Source organism: Zeugodacus cucurbitae, chromosome 2 (assembly GCF_028554725.1).
Source record: "Zeugodacus cucurbitae isolate PBARC_wt_2022May chromosome 2, idZeuCucr1.2, whole genome shotgun sequence".
NCBI classification, from domain to species: domain Eukaryota; kingdom Metazoa; phylum Arthropoda; class Insecta; order Diptera; family Tephritidae; genus Zeugodacus; species Zeugodacus cucurbitae.
Genome location: NC_071667.1, coordinates 78,189,876 through 78,213,599, shown reverse-complemented (window position 1 = coordinate 78,213,599; position 23,724 = coordinate 78,189,876). Strand labels below are relative to the sequence as shown.

Genomic DNA, 23,724 nt, shown 5'->3' with positions numbered 1-23,724 from the left:
TTCTCTCATCTAGTTTTTTGACTTCGGTTCTTCGGTTCTTTCTTAAAAATCTGAGTGTTTTCACGTGATCTTTAATATACATATAAAGCTGGAGCTTCTTTATAAAGCAGGGAAAAATTGATCTGCCGTTGCGCTTTGTGATCCGTTATTTAAGTTCGGTAGTAGATCCCGTACGATCATTGATTAAGTCAAGACTAAAGGGGATCCCATGAGTTGTAATTTTAAGTTTAAGAGTGCGGACTCAAGCCGGTTGAAATTTAACAATCTGCGACCAAGCGTCATCTTACACCATGCAATTGGTAGGGATATGGACTTTATTTTGACTGTGACTCAATTAGCTCTTATAATTTCTTGTAAGTATTGTGGCTGAACTTTATTTGCCCTCACACTTTTCCCATAATCCTGTTATTTCAATATGGCTTTAATCGAAAGCTCTCCTCCTCTCTTCTCATTGTATTTTCTGAATCTTTGTAAGTTTGATTGTAATATTTATGAAAGTGAATATGAGAGTAACCGTAAATTTTCCATATTCCGCAAAAATATCTGCCACAAATTTCTACGTCCTCAGCAAATTTTTATGCTTAATTAAATTTCAGTGGCCATTTTCCGCAGCCCAAAACCCCAAACCTTCGCACATTTAGCGCTGACTTCTATTGCTGCTGGTGATTGCTACTCAAAAAGCAACATACTGCTTGCAACAACAAATGTTATTGAAATTTTTAGTATACAAAAACAACAACAACGACTTTGCGTGCATGTAATGGGCCTTTTTAATAATAAATACCACAGACATGTCACAACAACCGTTATGTGTATTAATATGTAGATATAGACCATATGGACCTTATGCAAGTATGTATGTATGTGGACCGTGTTGCATGCCACATAAATGAGTGTTGGCTTACGGCCGTTGGCTAAAAATGCAACGTCATCGAGACTAAATCTGAATTCAATAGCATAGGGTGTTTGCTACTTGTTATTGTTGTTGCAGCTAGGTATTGCGTTGGTTAAAATGAGAATTTCATTTAGACTTACTCATCAACTTGTGGCATATTCATGTCATCTACAAAGCATGCAATCTTCTTGCCTATTGGTGGACCAAATGTGTCCTTTGTACGTTTTTCCACAGCTGCCTCGAGCGTGCGTTGCACATCCATAGATGAAGTTCTCGATGAAAAATTAATATTCAATATGATCTGGAAAAAAGTCAAAGAACATCAAATGGAAGCCGCTGTGCTTCTCTGCTGTGTCTAAACACAAACAAGCTGAAAGAGTCACAGCGCAAATACCAAATAACAGACATTACAACAACAACAACAAAATACAAGCCTACCAACAGCACTACTAACTAACGAGTAGATAGGTACCAGCATCATCGGGTTTTACAAATTTGTTGCCAATACCAGTACTATATATTCGTGTTGTTGTTGTTGTTGTTGCAACATGCAATATGAGTATGTGGCAATATATGTATAGTGGCCGGCGCAGCAGCCAACGTATTTAATAAAGTGCACAGAGCAAACACAAAATGGTTGCAATGGATTTTGTGCCACTACAATTGCATGACTGTGTGCTGTGTACGTGTGCAAAGCTGCATTTGTATGTGCCACAGCGGTGCCGTCATCACTCACATTCGAGTCCGGATTTAGATTACGTAAATACTGTGAAATCATGGCTGTCTTTGATGTGCCCGCTTCGCCGACTAGCAGCACTGGTCGCTTGATCTAAACATTTGTGTCGGTGGCATCATTGTCCAGCAGCAGAGGGGCAAGCAGCAGCAATAATCGGCGCACATGCAACAAACAACAAAAAGGTAAATATTAATAAAGTTGTTTGCGGAGCATGTGAAGAGCTGTTGTTGGTTTGGTTTGGTATGACATATGTACTCGCTGAGTCTACTCGCAACACGCAGATAGTACAGTTATTAAGTACAACTTTTATTTTTACTAGGAGATTGGTAAAAGCTATAAAAAATGTAAGATTATAATATCAGGGTCCCCATACTTTTACATTGATTTTTTTAAGAAAAAATAATTTTTAACGTGAGACATATTTTCTAGAACACCATTAGTACCCACCTCACTCATCAGCGCCAACGTTTTATTGGTTCTGGTGCTGTCCACAGTCGGCACGAGAATCTCACTGAACTTCATTTCCGGATCATGCACATATTGCGGCACAACCCATTCCCAGGCGATCCAGCAACCTTTCTCACGACTGTAGAAGTACTCGTAAAGTGTCGGCTTGCTATTCGGCAGTTGACCGCCCGAAGCTGGTTTATCTGGCGCGTCTGCGACGGTGGGGAAGCCAGCTATGCGTTTCAAGAATTCGTCGAATATAGGCTTATCTCTTTCAATCAAAGTGGCGCCCAGTGAATTATAGACACACTACCATATGAATTCAGATAAAATATTAATAAAAAGTCTCGACAAAAGATTAATTATATTAGTAGCATAAGCTTACACCATATTTCAATGTTTTAACGAAGAACCTCACCTGTAAAAATCCACACTCAATTGAGTCCTGATCGTAAATAATAGCCTCTGGCGACTCCATAGTTATATCATCCACATTGGTGTAGACAGGCAGTAAAGCATCGTACATGTTACATAATTGTACGACCAAATTCAGTTCGGTTTGTGGTATGACCATTTTCAGTGGATTGCCCTGTGACGTGCCATCTATACCCTCCAAAATGAAAGCGATCGCTTGTACGACTATTTTCTCGTAAAAGTCCTTCAAAGTTTAAAGCAAACAGTAAATAATTTAATTAAAATTCTATAAGAAGTTGTTAAATTACACTTAATATCGCGTTTTCGCCTTCGGGCCGTGTCAATATCCAGCGCTGCCAATATGGCGCGTAACGCAAATTTTTCGGATCCACATAGACCATGCCGGCACGTGAAACAGTGGCAGGCGAGGCGTACCATAAGTTGCCGACCTATGAAAAATGCAATATGTTGAAATATTGAAAGCCTATATTCGTATGTATGTCTAAATATGTCATTCACAGTATTGCTCGGCTACAAGTTAGAAGGGTTTTTTATTTGGTTTTGGCAAGTAGCGTCTTATATATTGAGAATAGATATATTTGCATGAGACAGATATTATTGCCTTCATACTAAAAGGAATTTAGAAACCCTACTACTTCAATAGGAATTTGGAAAAACCAGTAAAATATTTTATCCTGTCTGCAGATTTATTGAAAATCTATTGTTAAAAAACAATGGAACTAAAGGGCTCGGTAATAATTTTGTAAACAGTTTTCTACTTTACTAATACTTTATACCAACGATAAGACCTAGTAAGATCAATTATATCCTTCTCTAGATAGAATAAACGATAGATATGTAGGTCTGAGGATGAACGAGAGAAAACGACAGATCGACTCTCATCAAATAAACGGTTAATAAACTGTGGTTTTCACTTTTCTTAATTTCTAAGCTGGAGATAGTTACAGCTTAAGGACTTGAAATATTTAACCTTATAAAGATAAAGTTTCGACGACTTCGTAAGATTTATTTTAGAAAGACTTATTTTTACGTGGAGTTTCAACATAGAACGGACTTTGGACATGAAGAATCAATTGGAGCGCTCTGATTTTAATTGCGTCGAGGGTTATCGTGCCTATAAATCAAAAAGTTTCCTCCAATGAACTGAGATCATGATCAGGTGGTCTTCAAGCTTGATAACTGGCTGATGAAGGATATTAAGGATCTTCTAAGGAGTTAAATAAAGGAACATTTATGTTGAGAATCATTCTGTCTTCTTCGAACTAACTCTCGATGGGAAACTGCGAACAGTTTATCTGCGCACTACTGTACCAAAGTAGATATACACGTGTACAACACCACTAAGTGAATAGCAACTACTCATTACAACGCCATTTATCATTGGGTTCACATAAAAGCCTTTTACATCCTCCAAGCAATGTATGTATGTATTGTTGAATGCGAGTAGCGACTGGTGTGGCATGTTGCACTGACAATCGTTTTTGAAAATTGCCAGCGCGCTAGGATAAGTACATAGTTATTTCACCTGCTACTGCTTGTCATTGAATGCCACAAACGCCCTTCGCACACAGCCAACGGCTGGGCGGCCTTCAAAGTGCATATAAATGTGTGTGTGTTGGTACTTACCTCGAAGAGCAGCGCGCAGTAGCTTTCCAATCTGATGCGTTCACCATTCGCTAATGTCAACAGCTTATTATCATCCATAACGGAGTTCATGTTCTCGATCCATAGCGCGTCGACGTCACCATCAAAGCAGACATAACGGCGTTCCTGTCGATTAAAGAAAGTGGGTTAGAGGCACAGTTAGATGAGGAAATATGTAGTGGTTGCAGCGCGGCGGATGCATGCATTAGGCTGATTGTATTAGTTTGTCATTTGCCACTTGCAACTTGCCATATGCCACTTGCCACTTTGGCACATGCCATGTAACCGCTGTTGTCGATGTTGCATGTAGCACATGGGTATTACAGCATCGACGGTGATGTGGCGAGGCGCGATTGAAAAACAGCGACCTCGTGCAAGCGGAAATTAGGCGTGTTGAAGGGGGTGGCAATGCTATCTAATGGTTGCTGTTGGATTGGCTATGAGGCGCCGCAAGCAGTGCATCACCTAACGCCTGCTGTGATTGACATTGCAATCATATGTGACATTTTTGTTTTCACACGCTCTCCAGCTCCCTCTTTTAACCTGAACAGCGCGTCGCTTTGGTCTATTGTTCCGCGCTGTCAGCAGCTGTGCGTTGCCTCAGGATTTATTAGCGCGCCTCGCAAGTGTGTGATTTCCACTTGGCTGATTATGTGGCCACTGTGGCACTGTGTGTTGCGCACAAACCTAAGCATGTGGCACGTTAGTGTCAGAGTCATATGCGGGTGGCTTCCACTCGCTTATATTACGCTCACCTATCAACTTTGACAGCGCAGAAAAACCAGCGCGGCGTTGTGGCGTTGGAGTGCAGGTGCTTGTTTGTTGATGCAACATCGAAATGCTCTTGACTTCGACGCGTCTTGGAGATTTGTGCACAATTCTTTATAAATATTTCTACAAAGCTTTTGTTGTTGCTGCTTTTTGTGTGTGCCTGCTTGCTTCAGCGCACAAACAAGCACCAAAGTGGCAAAGCGACTGTTTCTTAAAGATGTGGCAAGCCCGGTGGGTTAGCGCGTCAAAGCCAGCGCCGCAGCGGTGCCACAGCAGTTGACATTGACACAAAATCTTTGCTGCGATGGAGCTTTGCACAGTGAATACTGTTCAAGGCGATGAGTGCGGTCAGCGTTCAAGGTATACAACTTGCAACATAAAGGGTTGCCACCTTGTTGTTTATGTTAGTGTATATGAGCGCTTATTCAATTTAATATGCAAGCAATAATTTTAATTATTTTTCATTTTATTAAATTTATTTTGTGGCAGTAAAAATGCCACATCAAATTGCACAATCAAAAATGCGCGTCAATCAATTTTAAGTCGAAATGTGCCAATCAAATTTGCACCTCCTCTGTCCACACTGATGTCGTGTGCCGAAATTGCCAGTTAAAATTTAAATGCAACGGTAAAAACGACAAATAGTGTTGGAGAGTAGCTGACACACACTTTTATGAATGTAATCACAATTGGCATTGCTTTGGCGTACAGTGTATGGTTTTGGCAGACAAGATGAATGATATTATTCAAATGAAATGACAGCCGATTCGTCTCTGGTTTGACATTGTGGTCATTTTGACATTTAATCATTTGTTTGAATGCTCTCTCTCTCTCTCTCAGTGGTGGAGTTATATTTTGTAAAGTCAAATAAACTGATGAGATTGGTCCATTTTCGATAGAGAGAGAGTCATGTCACTATTGTGCACCGAATTTGACATTAGAATTAGACATTGCAAGAGCATATTAGGCTGCGCCTACTGTATTAGTTCTGTAAAGGTCATTAAAGAACTCACTTACATTTTAGGTTATCCTGCATATTTGTATAAAAAATAATAAATTTATTTGTAAAATTTTTTTGGACGTGTTGGACTAAACAACTCTGGTTTATGTACATAAGCCCGAAAGTGTATCATTCTAAAGTGTTAAACTGCAGACAAGCGATTTGAGTCGATTTTAATTGAATCAAAATTTCCTCTCAAGGTTCCTTAGAGAACATAAATAACATACTAAAACACGATATTAGGAATTCTGCAATCTCCAGCGACAGTTTAAACCACAAAAGTGCTCACTGTTCCACAAATCATTCGCACTGTTCAACTCTTAAAAATGGCAATTACATTCCAAATATGAGTGTCTATATATATTTTATGGTGTTATAAAAATGCGTTAAATGTTCTCAACCCACATTTGCACAGACATACATTTATATGTATATACACCGAATACATATGTAAATACATACACGCACCGACTCTGCGTGAACATTTATATTGTCTAGCAATACACTTTACCTCTCGCTCGGTCGGCCTATTCATCTCACGAAATATATTCGAAAATAATCCATCAATCCAATCGCGTGTATCCATGTCGAGGTAACCATATAATTCGATTACCGAACAGGCCTGCAATAAATAATAAAAATTGTTCGCATCAAAATTAAGGTAAACGAAATATTGATAAAATCGTTGGTAAAAATAAAAGCAACAACAACAGCAATAAAAACCAAAACGATATTATCGAAAAATGTTCACAAATCAGCATGCTGCTGCAATGCCACGCATATACAGGGTTTTTTGCATTATTACATAAATATGACCGTGATGTGGTTTATAAGTGCCCTGTAGGAAAATTCTTTGGTGTCAGACTAGTCAAATATTTATGTTTGAAAATAATTATCGATGAACATCTGATAAGAATATTGAAAAAATAAAAAAAATTAAACCTAATTACGTCGATTATTCGGGTCGTTCCATCACCAAGAATAAACCTCAATTTCAATATATCGATCTTAACATTACATACACTATCCTTATACGGCACTCAGACTCCTAATCAGAGTTAGTCAAACCAGTTTTGTAATAATATTTAGTATATACTTAATATACTTATTCTAGGGTTATTTTCTCAAGCGTTTATTTCCTACAGGTCTCACTAGTTATCTGTACTTCCAAGCCCGAAATTTATGCAATTTTATTACGAACATACATATGCATCAAAATATTTTATGCACAAATTGACAACAACAACAAAAGTAAAGCGTCAGCAATATCAGCAAAAATCAACAACAACAATAAGCGTTGTTGTATTAATAACGATATTGAAGTAGGATGTTTATTGAATAGTCGGCGATGACGCTGACTCTGGCGCGCTTAATAGCATAGAATTGACGAAAAATACCGTTGAAAAAGCAGCGTTGCATTAAAAAGATGAATAATTGAAATATGCCGTATCGAAACCGAACGAAATCGAATTTATTATGCATATAAATGCAAAAAAATTTATTTGGGACTGTTTAATGTGAAAAGCAGGGTATATGCTTACATTAAGCGACTCTAAATGCAAGATTAATTGGGAGTTGAAGAGCAACTGATGGCTTTTTCGATAGTTAGGAACATCTAATTAATTAGTCTTTGGAAGAAACTCTAGCAAGGTAGTCATAGTTCATTCTAAATCCTTATAAAAATATAGTGGATCCCAGAACCACACCCTACAATATTTATTATATCATCTACGGTGGGAATACGTACTTAAACATAGATTAAATATAGATTTTATATATATTTTTAGATGGATTTATATATAGATAATACCTGCTCCTTAATGAAAGATTCGTCGAAATGTTTCGAAGAGCCGATGTATTCTTTCGAGGCTTCCTCGATTGTTAAGAACAGTTTTTTAACAATCTCCGGACGAAACAAATGTGGTGGGTCGCAGAACCTTTCCTTACAATATTTATAAAATCATCTAGTATGCTATAATACCAGAAACGCACAGATGATCGGTTATTCAATTACGGCGTTCAGAGTAAAAAATAATCAAAAAAGTCTCATATCTTCCATAATATTTCTGAAATAAAAATAGATCTTATTAAACCCGACAACCGTTCGGAGAAGATGATTTATCTCGAAAAATTTTAAGAATCCAGATTCGAAAAGCTCTAATTATAGATGAAATCTAGGCACCCTCATCAAAAATCCGACAGTTTGAGAATAAATCTTACCTCACCTCTATTACCTAACCTTCACATACCCATCAGTTACTATTATTTGTTAATTATCCAATTCTTTTCAAATCGTCATTCAATAGTGTTCCAATTAATTCACAATTATCTAAAAAGAAACTCACAAGGACTCCATACTACTTTCCTCACTATGATTTTCTATTGTATTCGCATTTTCGCATTCCACTTTGCAATTTCGAATTGAACGGTACATATGTATTCGCTTAGTCGTGCACTTGAAAGCAATGTGATTTCAATTCATTGTCCATAATGGGTCTTAGTAATTAAGGATGATATGAAATAATAAAAAAAAGGAAAAATAAAACGCTGCACAATTGTTGAACGCGTGTGAAGGTTGCAAATGCAATTACGCAAATTACAAAATCCTCGGCTAATAACCGGAACCACCTTTACAAGCCACCGTCCGGCGCCATGCGACGGCACCAAAAAAGAAAAAACAAAAGACTGCAGCAACTGCATTCCGAATATGAGTGTGTCGTAGGGGTCAAAGCGGAGGATGGCGTTAATTTGAGCGAGCATAAACGGAAGCCAACCGGACAACTGACAAAGGCCATGCTGCTTGCAAGGGGCCCGCAACAACAAGCCACGTAACAGTAGTGTTGAGTCAAGGTTGGCTGACCGTTGGCTGGTTGGTTGGTAGGTTGGTTCGTGGGTTTGTGTACGGTGTACCCTCGGTCAGTTGGCCGGTTGGGCTGTGAGATCAAAAGCACAAGGCACAAAAGCCATTGAAGCCAGAAAACAGTTGCCAGCTAGTAACAACAAGCTACTGTAAATCTTTACTATCTTACACGTTTTTGTTGTTGTTGCGCATTTATGCTTGTTGTTTTTGTGTTTTGATGACTTTTATCAAGTTGAATATTTTGTTAATGCTTTTTTGTTGTTGCTGTTGCCTTTGTTTTAATTGTTCGACGTTGCAGCAATGCTTCATTCGACGAGTAGCTACGACTAAGTAAGTAAGCAAATAACGGTAAACTCACCTTCGGGTTAAGTACGGTGCACTTGGTGGGCAGACCCATGTGGCATTGTGCTTTAATTAGTGTATTTATGACGACAGTCTTGCCACCACCTGTTGGTCCAACAATCATAGTCGAGTGTCGGGTCATCATGGTCTCGTACATTTGCACCACTTTATCCTCCTGCGGGTTGTGGGGTGAAAACCATTAAAATGCAGTGGGTTCAGAGTCATCCATTTCAGCCAACAGTTGACCAGTTGATGAGTTGACGAGTTGTTGAGTTGCAAATGGACGTTGACGATAAGTGATGGCGGCGGCGGCGGCGGTCGGTCGGTTTTGTGCGTCGGCATTTTCGAAAGTGGTTGTGAAAAATAGAGAAATCAAAAAATGTAGATGAGAAAATATTTTTGCATTAAAAGAGATTTCCTCCCAACAAAAACACAAAAAAAAAAATCATGACGAAAATGCTTTGCAACATTCCACGTTGTGGCAGCGCGCTTAATGCAACGTGTCAATGTGTCAGTTAACCGTTATGTTTCAATGGCGTTATGCTCAAAGCGGACAGCAACTGGAATGCCGGAAGATACAGATACAAAGTCGAAACAAAAGCACTTCACTGACACAATAAGACCGGCGCTCTTTCGCGCTCAACTACGGCGCACGCTTTGTCTCCGCTTCGCTTGACTTAGATACCGACGGCGCTTCACGTTTGCTGCCCGTTACTTTTCGCACTACACACAAATTATCAAAAGCGACCACTTGTCCGACGCCACAGACCGGCTGACATAACGCTAAGTTGTGGTGTTCCACTTAAAATTCTTGGCGGACAGGCATTTGAGCGAATGCCCCAGGAGCGACTCAAAAGAAAGCTTTCAGCGGTTTTGAGAGCAGTGTTTTTGAGTAGCTGCTGAAGTGTCAAGCAGTTGACATAACAAAGAACTTCAGAAGTGATAGTGAAGTGGGGTGGTAAGTGTTGTCGCAAATTATGAACGGAGGTGATAAAATTTTGAAGCGATTTCAAGTTTTTTACTCAGTTGGGGCGTTGATGAGCTATGAATGACAGTTTTGAGCTTCAACTTACCTGGTCTGCGAGTAGTACGTAGCCATCGGTGACGAGCGTGTGTCGAACGGCCGCATTGAAATCAGGGTAACCAATGCGTGGGCAGTCAATGCCTGGGAATAAGTCCTGGAATGATATTAAATTGACAACAATTACTTTTCAGGACTTGTATACTTATTAAAAAAATAAACCGATCCGATATCCACTATTTTTTGGAGATCTGCCGTAATACAGTTAGTCTTATTTCTCGAAAACACAAATATAGATTTTTTATAGATGTAAATTTTATTGGAGTCCTAAAGTCTGTCTCCAATCAAAGACTCTAAAAACTATACCAACTTTTTGGGAATGGATTAGTAAATTTTTCATAAGAACCAGTGCGAAATGATTACTTACTCAATTACTTACTTAACCATAGATCTTCTTTCAGACAACCCCGAAAATTTTAACTCGGTAAAATTTTTGTATCACAGCAAGTGTTTCCGGAATCGTGTCCGGTGAGGTAATATACAAATAGGAAAATATGGACCTTGTTGGGAGAAGGTAAGGCTTCTGGAATAAGATTTTTTGGGTTTCACTCATGCACAGAAGAACTTTGAAGTTGAAGCTGTCTAGCATTAAACCTTGAAATGGTAAAAGAACTCCGTATCGTTCCCAGTCTAATGATAATGTGAAGTAAAACTGTAACTATTCACACTTGTTACTTCCACAAAAGCAACTAAAGTTAAAGTAATTAAAAATTTAATATTAAATTTACTTTAACGCTATTATTAGCAGCATTTGTGCTCCACAACTTTTAATCTACAATAATAAGCCTCATATGTGCACGATAGCATCTTGAAACAAATACCAAAAATCATTAAAATTTTAGCAATTACATATTAAACAAAAACCAGAAGTTTCGCCAAATATCTGACTAAGAAAACTTCAATGTCTTTAATGACATTCAACTGCGGTGGAAACAGTGCACGTTTCAGATAGGGATAATGTTCATAGTTTGATAACTCTGGTATTATTGTAGACCATTAGAAAATAGTTGAGGTGATGGCAGATACATGCACATATATTGCTTATAAGACGTTCGTTCTCATATTCAGAGAGGTCAGGATTGTTTACATTTTGGTGACTAACATGAAATCAAGTTTGTATACATTTTGAGGGGTCACGTGAGGTAAAGTTTGTTTACAGCTTTAGAGTTTAAGAGATGAGGTGAAATTTGTGTCAAGCTAGTAGGTATATAATTTTAGAGGTTACGTGAGGTCAAGTTTGTAGACATTTTGAAGAATCACGCGAGAGCAAGTTCGTCTTCCTTTTTGAGGAGTAAGGTGGGGTCAATTTTTTTAACAGTTTTAGAGGTTAAGTGAGGTTATATTGGTATACATGTTTAAAAGTCACCTGAAGTCGAGTTCGTATATATTTTGAAAGAACACGCGTGGTCAAGTTTGTTTACAATTTTAGAGATTTAGTGACACAATGTTTTATGAAATTTTTTATAGTCACGTGAGTCAAAGTGTTCCAAATTTCTTGACTTAATTTCAAAGGAAATTCTAATACAACTCTGCCTAGTCTGATTCTAAATCTAATTTATGTGACAAGAGTTTTCTTAGAGACTATAGTAAATTATTTCCTGCTGGGTAAAGCAGGAAGTAAAATTAGTGGTAGCTATTCGTGCATATGATTATTTTTAGTTTTCCGCTAAATATAGGTATGTATTTAAATTTTAACTATAGCAACACAATTCTCAATAGTATGGTACGGAATGGGATACACTTGAAGTTCACGGCAAAGCAAATCTGTATCAGATTTTTCGTGATATGAATATAATGTACATATGTACATATTTAGATATTTGCCTGAACGCCGTTAAATATGTTATCAAAAGAGGTTTATGTATATAGTTAAAGCTGTTGCGGCACAGTTATTGCGACATATACTAAGTAATATATTTGAATATTTGTGCTTACTTCCAAGAAGTAGAGTATATGCGAGTAATTCGATAAGCCTACTTTTCTATGAAATACATTGTTGCCGCATAAAGCTGTCATTCAACGGTTCAAGGCTACAGTAACGGAATTCCGTTGTATGCGTTGCACGTGTGCCCACTTCGCTCGCAATATATCTAACTGGAATTCAAATTGTTTTTGAAGATACCAACACACAGAGTTAAGGGCATTCACATATGTAGGTATATGGATGTATACATTTAGGCTGAATATGAATTTGCTTTGCGTGTTGACAACACGCGCTTGCGGCAGTTTAATACACAACGGTAAATGTAAATACATTTACTTACCTTAATAAGTCCCAAAAACAATGGCACATCCTCAAAGACGAATTTCGGAAAGTTCATGTCACGCAGTACACGCATCAGCACAACAGCCTCGGGTAGATCCTCCGATGCGCGCTTCATCACACCTGCCATACGCAGCACCGAATTCAGTGAACGCAGACCCCAATCGTAATGGCATTGCTTGGAGAGTTGCTCCTCAGCCAGTTTGTAGAGTACTGTCATCTTCTTGGCAAGTACCTTTAAAAATAATTACCGTTATTATTATTAAAATCTTCGTGCAAAAAGAAGCGAAAGTGCGTTATTAGAATGTTTTGTGGTGAAAGTGTTGCGATGATGAGATGCGAGTGAGAGAGTGTGTTGTACTGCGGATTTAAGGAGAAGAAATGTGGTGTAGGAGGGATGGGAAGAGGCTGGTAAGTTTGTTATTTTGCGAGTTGTGTGTGTTCGTGTGCGTAAAATCAGCTTTTATTGCGTAAACAATGGTGGTTCCTGGTTGCAATTTGCCACACTGCCGTTGCCTCTTTCACATTCCGCGCCTCTCCTGACGCCACTCTCGCTGTCAGAAGTGTTTGCGCAGCATTTTGGTAACTTAATAATCGCATTATTGTTATGATGATATTATGACTTGAGCATATGGAGACATTGTGGGCGCATAAAGCGAAACATACTGCTGCTTTGAATATATACTTGCAACCAGCAAAAACAAGCTGTTATAACAACAAATGCTGACATTGGCAACTATAAGTGGTTAAAGGTTAATAAGGCGCACATTTTGTTAGGCACCACAACACAAATAACGGTACTTACAGCTGTGTATAGGTTAACTTTAAGTACGCAAGTGCCTGTGCTTTGTTTGGAGTTTTAAAATTTAAATGTCAATAATCTCAAGTGAGTCAGGTACTTACCTTAGCCGTTAAAAATCCATCCGAGAATAAGGATATTAAACAGATTAACTCCAAATCCGGTTTAATGCAGGTCACTGGCCGGAAGAGTGCTTTAACCGATTCCGGTAACTCCGTACGACCGGCATAGCCAGGGTTCATAGTAACAAAGACTCCAACCTTGCGGTCGAGTTTTATGTCACCACCTTCGAACTGTGAAATAATTGAGAGTGTTAAAGTGTGACTTGACTTGAATGGTACATTTGTCACATGTTACATGATGTGATAGAGTTTGAAGTTAAATAATAATTAGATTAATATTTAGTTATGAGAGTCTATCTCTAGGTTAACTGAGTGCGAAATGAAAATAAAAAATATTTTTACATTTGAACTCATGCCCTTTAAAAATGTAAAAAAAATAATGTTTTAAAAAAATTTCAATCTTTCCTTCAGAGTTTTCCTCGTATGAACTCACTCTCAATAAAGTCTTTTTATCATCTTCTAGTTGAAAAATAGTCACTCTATGGACTAGTCTCTAGTAAACTCGATAGAAAACCATCACCAATAAAAGGTTAAGAAAGAGGAAAGGAAGTATTTAACAAAAAAAATAGGTAATTCATTCTATAAAATTGATCAGCTTTGCTCCATCATATCATTACCCTTTCTTTGACTTCGATAGCGCGCATATTATTTGTGACCCTAAATGTAGGCCACACATTATTATTAGTAAACGTTTCCCTGTGCAATATTTTCATATATCTGACATTCTTCTTTTAGTCTAATTTGATAGACTTTGAGTGAGAAAAATATTAAAAAGATTTAGAAATCTGTGTACGTTTATATTATTTATATGCGTTAGCCTAGATGTAGGCAACGACTCCCTTTCTACCTTAAATATAAGCTGCACTTAATTTTTTATAGAATGATCACTATTATCATTATGAAGAATACTAATTTATTAAGAAGAGCTACAAATATTAATAGTCTAAAAAATAACTTACAATTATGCGATCCAACTTCCTTATCAAACCATTTCTTATAGTCTGCAGCTGTGTAGAAATCACACTCAACACCGAGATGTCGATACGATTGAATTCGTCAAAACAACCCCAAGCACCGCATTGAGCTAGTCCCGACAAAATAGTGCCGACCGCGCGAAAATCCATACCCTCACCACAATTGGTGACCACACAGAGTAGCGCCATGGCTTTGGCCAAATCTTTGGTGGTCTCCGTTTTACCCGTACCAGCGGGACCGGCCGGAGCACCGCCCAAATTCATAAGCAGTGCTTGTGTGATAGTCAAATAGATGCGATCCGTTAACGGTGTGATGACCAGCCGACCATTCAAGCCCATATATTCATAACCATACTCGAATTTACCCGAACACTGGATGACATAGAGATTATCGTACAACTTCAGCCAATAGAAACGCAATTGGCTCTCCCAACTGAATTCGCTTGCATCCAAAATATTGTCACGGACAAAAGCTTCGATGATATCACGTGCATGCACATCGATTGTTGTGATGGTTTTGAACTTTAAACGATCGTTGCGCGTCAAATTCGAACGCACCTTAATCACCAGCTCTTCGATTTGATGATTCTGCTTTTCGAGGAAATCTTTCATGGCGCGCATGTTGTGATGATTGGTGGCCTGATCGAAAGCCTCCTCGACCTCGGCGGTCCACCAGACAAGCGAAGCCGCCAAACCCACCATGCCTTGGTAGTTCATCATCCAATCGGGTCTGTGCAGGAGGTGGGAGAAGTAAGTGGCGAAAAAATGACAAATGCATAAGTAAATGGGGTGCAATTGAAATAAAGGCGTCGTAAAAATGTGAAAGAGCTTACAAGTAGCGTCAAGTGACACACGCACATACACATAAGTATTTGCGTTGTGACAAAAGAAAGCATCGCTGCGGTTGGCTGAAGCATGATTTCGCGGGATAGTACAGTACGGTATTATATACTCTCAGCATAATCGCTGGTAATAAAATGTAAATCCCAGAAAACGACAAAATTATTCATTGTTGGCAATAAAATGTTGCAGGCGGTGCGCAACCCAAAGGGAATGACGACAGTCTTTGCAGCAACGCAGCTCCACAACAGACCAACAACTGTGACAAGAGACGGCGGCAAACGCGCACTCCTGCAGTTATGTCATGCTCAATTGGACAGCGTAATAAAATACTTTTGTGTCTGCTAAGCACTCTTCAACCCCGCCAGCCAATAAACCTTAACCACCGCAATCGCCGCTCAGCACTCCAAGCGTTAAGTGACCCAATGTGTTCGACCCGACAACTTACCTTGTTATTTCCAGATCAGTGCCAAAGTCATAGATGGCACGCTTGGTGATGAAACGATTCGAGCGTCGCATCTCGTCCAGCACGTCGCACATCCAGTTCTCCACGCGACCCTTGGCGCGCACTGTAAAATACGAAAAAAAAATCGAGTGTGCGGTTAGGGGAAGGAGTGAAATTTTGCGCAGCAGCAGCATTCGAGACAATGTCAGTAACCACAATATTACAAAATCATAAATAATAACAACGGCGTATTTCATGAGGATAACTGTGCGTGCAGTTTGTGGGAGTTGCTGTGAGAGCGAGGTTCATAAAAATATACACACACACAGAAATGGCAACATTAAAACGAAAGCGTGTAATAAGCAGCAGCGGTGCCGATAATCATCTCGAGAAATCGAAAAAGAAATTGAAATACTCAAGTGGTTGAGGGGGCGGGGGAGCGCGAGGACTGTCAGTGTATATATGGCATTTAGCAGCGGTCAGTGGCGACGCTGATTTTATAAAGAAAAGATGTGAAATTTTCATTATTTTGTATTCGTTGCGTAATTTGCATTGAGGGTGCCGGAGTGGGGTGAACGCACAGTGTTTTGAATGCGAAATTTCTTTATTTGAAATATGAAAGTAGGAGTTCATTCAATTATAGGAATCACATTTCATTGAATTTGAGGGAGACTTGAACTTTCCGTGTTACTTTCAACATATGGGTCATAAATTAATTAAAAAATTTGAATTAAGCAGACGAGCATTCGAGTGAACTGTTCTCCACAAGATCTTTGGAGCCATCTGCCTTAGCGAGGTGTACCGAAGAAGTTGGAACCATGAACTGAATGAGCTCTACGGCGCCAATGATATTGTTGATCACATAAAACTCCAACGAATGCGCTGGCTGATTTATGTCGTACGTATGGAAGACGATATTCCAGCAAAGAGTTCCTTAGATTCGACACAACGGAACCAAGCACGTTCACACATTCAATGGAAGGACCAAGTGTAGGTTGCACTTGGGATGTATAACTGGCGTAAAGAATAGAGGCAACTAGCGAAGTTTTATGTTCTCGGCCAAAACCACCCACGGATGTACTGATAAATAAGACTGAAAAGGAGGACCTAAGGTTCCAAATGGTTCTCAAGATTATGCATATTTTACGATTTTCAAAATAACGATGCTTGATTTTGAAATTGACAGTTCCCATATCTATTATGAAAGTTATCTTAACAAATACGTAATGTACTAATAATGTCTTACCATCTTCACATTTTTGAAGCCATACTGAGGTCAGAACCCTAGTGTTTCGATTGAATATCACTGGCCCCAGATAGAATCTATTTTAGTAATATTTCCATTAAGATAAATTTAAATAGCAGAAGATACGTTGTCAATTCTTCATCATTCTACGAAAAAACTGGTTCTCATGAGGTATATTTTTGATGTTCTTGAGATAACAATTTCGGTGAATATAGATAGGAATTAGGAGAAGAGGATTTTGGAATAATAAAATGCCAAAACCATTTCTACCTAAGAATTTAGCAAGGCTACATTTTACTAAATATTTATGGCATTTTTTAATCGAGAAGTTTTGAAACAGCTACGATTAGGACAGTGAAGAAATTTAGTATTGAGAGGTACCGCTAATAATTTGGAATATTGCATTGTCCAGGATCACCTATAGTCATATTAAAGTTCTTTAATAAGTTTTTAAAATATTTTACTTAAAAATAATAAAAAAATATTTCTATTTTTAATAGTCAGATTTGGCCTTCGGAATCACTGTCCTCAACACCCCCCATTATCAATGGCCAAAGTGAAGTTGCCATCAAAGGACATTCGCATCGTTGCCACAATTAATTAAAAGTAATAAAATAATATAAAAAGAAATTTCAGAAGTTTATTCACATAAAAACTTCAATTTAATTTCGCCAATCTACTTTTCCTGCGTCCGTCTGTCCATGTGACCGCACGCTCGCTGTTGCTGTGCAAGCAAATCAAGAAAAGCGACGGAAAATCGCATAAATACGTATGGCTCGATGTATAACGGTAAGTAAGAAGAATGCGCGCGGAAATGACCGAGTCAATCGAAGCAAATCGCTTGTATTGGCGAGCTTATTGAAAGAAAAACGAAATAAAGAACGACAAAGCGTAGCAAGCGAGCGAGCGCTGGCTGTGGACAATCAAGCATTCGGCAATTGGATATGGAACACTGACGCTGGCGGTGTTGGCCACTGGCAAATGTAATTGTTCAACCGAAAGTATATTTGTGTATGTGTGCGTGTGATTACTTCGGTTATTGCTTCGCTTGCGTAAAATTATATTATTACTACCGTTACTTTTTTCATTTTTATATTTTATTTTGATTTTGATTTTTATGTGCCGTCTCCACGCTTAGCGCTCTATGCTCTCCGCCATTGCCATTATTATATAATTTAATGTAGTGGTGCTTGAGAAATCTACGACATAGTCTGAGCAGTCGCTGGTAATTAAGTGTGGCTCGAGCATTGGCGAACAATTGCACTGAGCACGTTCTATACTTACCGCTGTGGCGAAATTCCATAACCTCACCCTCGCTGGATATCATTGCAGTGACGATGGGCTGATCCGAGTTGTCCTTGGAGAAGCGCAGTGACTTAATGTTGTCGTACATCTGTGTGGCGCTCGAGTGAATGAGCAACAGCAGCAGCAGCAGAAAATGGCATAAAAAGAAAGAAATGAAAAAAAGAAATAAAACACAAATTGAGTGTGAGACAGCAGTGGCAGAAAAAGAAAGAAGCGAATAAAACAACAGCAACAACAACACCAAATTGTAATAATAAAATAACGAATTAAGTAGCGCACATGAAGTATGCAGTAAATCAGTTTCAGAAATATAAAAACTTAATAACCAAAGTAAATTCGAATTTATTGTCCGTTGATATCATATTAAATAAATTTGCGTTATGACGTACAAAAAAGGCAAGGCAGTAAATGAGCCGGGGACAACGACGTGTGTCACGACGCAAAATTCACTAAAAGTGAAAAAATATTAATAAGCAAAATCAAGTAATATGAAAATATAAAAATCAGTAAATATATAAATGTATTTTTGTAGCTGTGTCGTTGCATAAATAGGCAACATTAACGTCAACATGTGGCTGCATTATGCCACAAACACAAATGACCAACATATCAACGCATACAAGTTCATAAACAGACGCATTAACTTTTATGACGCCATCTACATACATATACTCGTATAGGCGTTGGGTAAATTCGTATATGTATTGTATATAACCTTGCATAAAAATAAAATAGTTATGAAGTACCTTACAATTATCACACTTGAACTACAAGCGCAACTAGTCAACTGACTGACTGTTTTTTATACAAGCAATACAGTATTTTATTTTCTGACAACCGGTCCTATATCGGTTCCACGATTCCATAAAAATTGCTAAATTATTTTAGACAGAAAACCCTCGGTTCGAATAAAATAACCCTTTATAAAATGTTTGCCCACTTCGTCTGAAGCTTTTGGGTCTACTTGGTCTATTTGTAGTCCTTTCTGAATAGTTTGAGTCCTCACAGCTGTAGACGTCGTGTGAAAAATGTCTAAAAACTAATTTAAAATCACAATTCGGTTAGCTTAGTTGTAGGTCCTCCACACAAAAAAATGTTGTTCTGGCCTGGGGGTCTTACTATGTCTATCTTATGTTTTTGTAACCTCTGCATCCGAATCAGATATCCATAGAAACTTGGTACTTGGGGGTCATGGATTTCGATTGCGGTGTCAGTTTTTGCAAAATTTAAAATAGCACATCCAATATAGCAGACGCTTTTTGAAAAATTCAATGGATTCGCTTGTTAGTAAGAGGTTTTCGGGGTCTCGGATTACGAATTTGACGTCACCATATACATTTATTTTTACATTGTGTCCGCCATAATAATATATTAGATAATTATTATTATCTGATAGTTCCATGATCCGGTTGATGAAGAAGCCAGTGTCAAGATGCTTCAATTAAAGTTACTCAACAACTGGATAATCCGAAAGAAGTTTGAAATTATTCAATCCCACCTGAAATAGGAAGGTAAGCTTCAACACATAGCTACCAATCGGACAGTATTCCCTCAGAATCTCTATTGCTAGAGAAAGTTGTGTAAATATTCCCTTTCGTTTTGCCGAAGTGACAATAGGTATTGGCAATTGTCAATAGAAAAGCTTATTGTAATAGCCTTTTCAGGAACCAAAAATCTTAGTAACATATCACTCGTCTCTTATTTTGATTAGTTCAGTGTTCTTCATCTTTTGTGTGATTTTTACTATTTTTTACAAATATCAAGTGATCTAGAATGGAACCAGTTCTGTACTGATGCATTTCTCTGTTGGGTGTATACAATAAGAAATTGTAATAAGTGTGGGAACATGTCGACATCGTGACACTAATATGTTTGTGACATATGCTTCCAGCGTATTAATGTTGATTTCGGTCAGAAAAGAAAAAAATCTGAAAATATTACAAAAAATTTCCCTAAGGACTTACTATATATATATGTACTTTAGAGGGACTGCCCTAAAACGGCTAATTTTTTATATAAAGCTTCGTAAGCTCCAAGAAGATAGCTTTAAACCCGAACCCAAAGATAAAGTATTAGAGACTTTCTGTTCAACGATTTAACCTTTTAACCGTTTTCTGCCAAAATCCGTTATTTCTCATTAAATTTTTTAAATTTTTTCTACTCGTTCAACACAAATTTAACTACATGTTAGCTAGCATTCACACATTTTCATACCTTGATTATGTGATTTTGCACAGCCGATGGATCGCTGCTGCCCAAAATCGAAAGCAACTCATCCGTGGAAATGAAGTAAAAGCGCGGAAATATGCGTCTTTTCGATTCCAAATACTCGTTTAATGACTTCTGACAGTTCTCCAAACCGACGCCGAGTCCTTGAATTTCGGGCAAACGGCCAGGCACCGAACAAAGTGGCACCACCAACGGATTCTTGGCACAATCGACCATAATCTGCAAAATGAAATATAGAAACACAGGCAATGTGCTGTTGAAAAGCATAGAAGCATGAATAAGAATACTGGAGCGTGTGTGTGTATATGAAGCTTTCGAAGTATTATGTTGAAGACAAGAGGAGAGAGGGATCGAGTGCGCGCGACATAACAAGTGTACGAAATGAAATCAAAGTAAATAAATCACATAAATGTGCAGTGATTGTGGCAAATGTTGCAAATGTGGCAAAAGTAAGTGGCAAGTAAGCAAAGTCGACAAACAAACGGAATGTAATACCAAATATTCGTATACGATACTGCTGTACTTGGCAGCAGGTTAATATATGAGTATGAAGATTTCAGTTGAAGTTATTGTGACAGTTGTGACTCTGTGTGTTGTTGTTCTTGTTGTATTTGTTGACGTCAAGCACGTCATCAATAGTTTCACAATCGAGCGAAGCGGTCGAAATTCCTTTCATCTTAAATGTGGCGAGAGTTGAGTAGGGAAAATCAGGAGCTCTATTAGGGTTGCCAGTTCTTATAAATAATACTGAAATAGTTGGGCCAAACCGGAATACTTAGTGAACTTGGTTTCTTCAAGCACCCGAAATTCCATTTTCAGACTGAACGGATTATATAAAGCCGAATATAACTGTACCGAGCTGAGCTTCGAACGAGGCTGTGTAATTATAGAATAAATGTATGAGCTTTCATCTGACAAAGTTGTTGTGGCAACTAATATGTATTCGGGACAGTTTGGTTTGGTTTGCCGATGTTCGTTCTCCCAAGATATTTCAGCCGCAGTCCACAATCCTAAAAAAGTGTCTAGATGCTTCAATCTCATCATATTTCATAAATTCAGCAATTTGCATACGACAAGATATTTGGACTCACGGCATGTAAATTATTGGACAATGTCCGTCCTTACTGGACCATTACGACAAGCTGAACTTTACTAAGAGCAAATATCTCTCCAGCGATCCACCCTATGCCAGTATGATCTCGCAGTTAAACTGCACGTTAGCCACCACCTACCGTGTACATTCGAAAACCACTGATCCATCTCCAAGATAGGACGATATTCGGGCACCAACTTGTTTCCAATCTGATGAGATTGTACCTAGGGTGCTCTTACGGGTAAGCTCATCGTTCTCTGCAGTTCCCAGCGATACCGCTACGGTCTCGAACCCAAACGAGTCTGATACTAAAGTAGCTTGATGGTGAGTTAAAGCTCCCTTTGACTAGCTTTGTGCGAAAAGTCAGCGAGCACATGGTCAGCATTGCCCTTCTGCTATCCGAGTAAATGTTAACCTCCCTGGCGTTTTTCAGTCAAAAAGTTACTTCGGCTGGTGTCGTTGAATCTCACAAATGGTTTACTTCGTGTTTTCCACCATAACGGATGTTCATTTTTTGAGAATTAATTAGCATCTCGATCGGTTTTTTGATAAATTTACAAGTTTTGAACCACCTCCGATCACCTTTTTGCTTGAGTGCCACACGCTTAATAATAAGTTTGCTTAAAACTGACAATACGTAATCAAAAGTACAGATGTACAAATGTATGTGTCGATCTGTAGATGAAATTATAGACGTGTGCGTGTGTTTGCCCAAGACGCCGTTGTTAGTAACTTGGTTAACCTTATCACGGTCAGATGTCAACACAGTAGTAATATGTAACTTCACCCTAAAATAATATGGACATACGCACACATACATCTAACTAAACTACATATATACATTGTATAAATGTATATGTATGTGTACTCGCCTAACCATATTAGCCCCTAAGCATGCTCGACTACACTTTCATGCGCCATTGTGTGTCACGATGATGTTTTGCGTGCGTATTAAATTTACCGTTAAGTAGCAAGACGCCACATTGTCGACACACGAATTGCGCAGGAATAACACATGCAACATACGCACACACCTACACACATATATGCTTAAGCGAACAAGTTCATGTTGTGGCGAAATACTGCCAATTCCACAAATCTCCATAGTGAAAAGCTTCAAACTCAGCAGCTCTACTCTTTCAAGTACAAATACCGCTATACAAATATATATAAGTGTGTGTGTTTGTGTTGTTGTACTTACCCTGCGGTATGCTTTGTCAATGTCATCGAATTTCTTCGCTTCATCTGGCAACTGTGCACGTATATCGCCACCAATAAAAATGCCCTCCAGGTAGAGCCACTTGCGCTGCACCACCTGCCACTCGTCGATGATTTCACCGATCAAGGACAACAGGCGCTCCCACTTATTGACAGTCTCCAGAAATGGACCGATGAACCTGTCAATGTGATACAATGAAATGGTGGAATGTGAGCAGGACTACTTGGGTCGTGGGAAAGTATGAAATGGAGGCAAAGTGTGTTGCAACAACTCAGCGCTATTGATTTGATATCTTAACTAATAAACAGGAAAATAATGCCACATGAATTCTTCTTCTTTCTTCTTCTTTGTCACATGGATGGCATGACAACGCTTGCGGTTAACTGGATATATTGTTAGATGTACATATATAAATATTTATAAACTCATATGAAACTGATACGAGGAGCTAGTTTACGTCACAGCAAACAATAACGAGGTGAGAACCAAGGGAATGTAGGAAAATGAAGCAAATCAAACAAGTAAACTAAATAATGCTGGAAGTTATGAAGACTCGCTTAACATATAAATAGCTATGCATAAACCTAATAAGTGCTTTAAGGTTGGAATTTGAGAGCAAGAGAGTTAGCAAAATAATATATCAAGAGAGAAACAGATACATATCGAAATGGATTACTCTCCCAAAAACCTTCGCTTCCACTCACTGTGATGCGCCCATCGATTGCAAGTTCATGGCGTTGTCCTCCAGTGTTACGATAATTTCCTCCACTGAGCCCAGTGTGTAGCCGCGATCTTCGGTACCTTTGTAATGCCTATGCACTTTAAATGCCATGGTGGCCCAGGTATCTTCGACGGCTTTAACGCCACGCTCAATAGCTAACTCTTTAATGGCGTTGTTGAGAATTTGTTCAGCGATTTCCTAGAAAATAGATTTACAAAAAAAAATAATAATTTGAAAATTACTTAATCTTCACTGTC

General features: G+C 38.5%; 1 protein-coding gene across 1 annotated transcript in view; it reads right to left on the bottom strand.

Moving 5' to 3' along the window:
* The window catches only part of LOC105213298 (dynein axonemal heavy chain 10), an 84,494-nt gene that overhangs the window by 31,984 nt on the left and 28,786 nt on the right, over nucleotides 1–23,724 (bottom strand). Inside the window, exons 28-44 of the mRNA XM_011186010.3 lie at nucleotides 23,451–23,665; nucleotides 22,729–22,924; nucleotides 20,420–20,653; nucleotides 18,185–18,293; nucleotides 15,658–15,778; nucleotides 14,355–15,099; nucleotides 13,378–13,566; nucleotides 12,476–12,709; nucleotides 10,204–10,308; nucleotides 9,147–9,305; nucleotides 6,440–6,550; nucleotides 4,140–4,283; nucleotides 2,801–2,941; nucleotides 2,497–2,736; nucleotides 2,079–2,387; nucleotides 1,632–1,724; nucleotides 1,036–1,196 (exon numbers count right to left, since the gene is read on the bottom strand). Of these exons, the coding sequence (XP_011184312.3) occupies nucleotides 1,036–1,196; nucleotides 1,632–1,724; nucleotides 2,079–2,387; nucleotides 2,497–2,736; nucleotides 2,801–2,941; nucleotides 4,140–4,283; nucleotides 6,440–6,550; nucleotides 9,147–9,305; nucleotides 10,204–10,308; nucleotides 12,476–12,709; nucleotides 13,378–13,566; nucleotides 14,355–15,099; nucleotides 15,658–15,778; nucleotides 18,185–18,293; nucleotides 20,420–20,653; nucleotides 22,729–22,924; nucleotides 23,451–23,665 (3,506 nt within the window). The remainder of the gene's footprint in view (nucleotides 1–1,035; nucleotides 1,197–1,631; nucleotides 1,725–2,078; nucleotides 2,388–2,496; nucleotides 2,737–2,800; nucleotides 2,942–4,139; nucleotides 4,284–6,439; nucleotides 6,551–9,146; nucleotides 9,306–10,203; nucleotides 10,309–12,475; nucleotides 12,710–13,377; nucleotides 13,567–14,354; nucleotides 15,100–15,657; nucleotides 15,779–18,184; nucleotides 18,294–20,419; nucleotides 20,654–22,728; nucleotides 22,925–23,450; nucleotides 23,666–23,724) is intronic.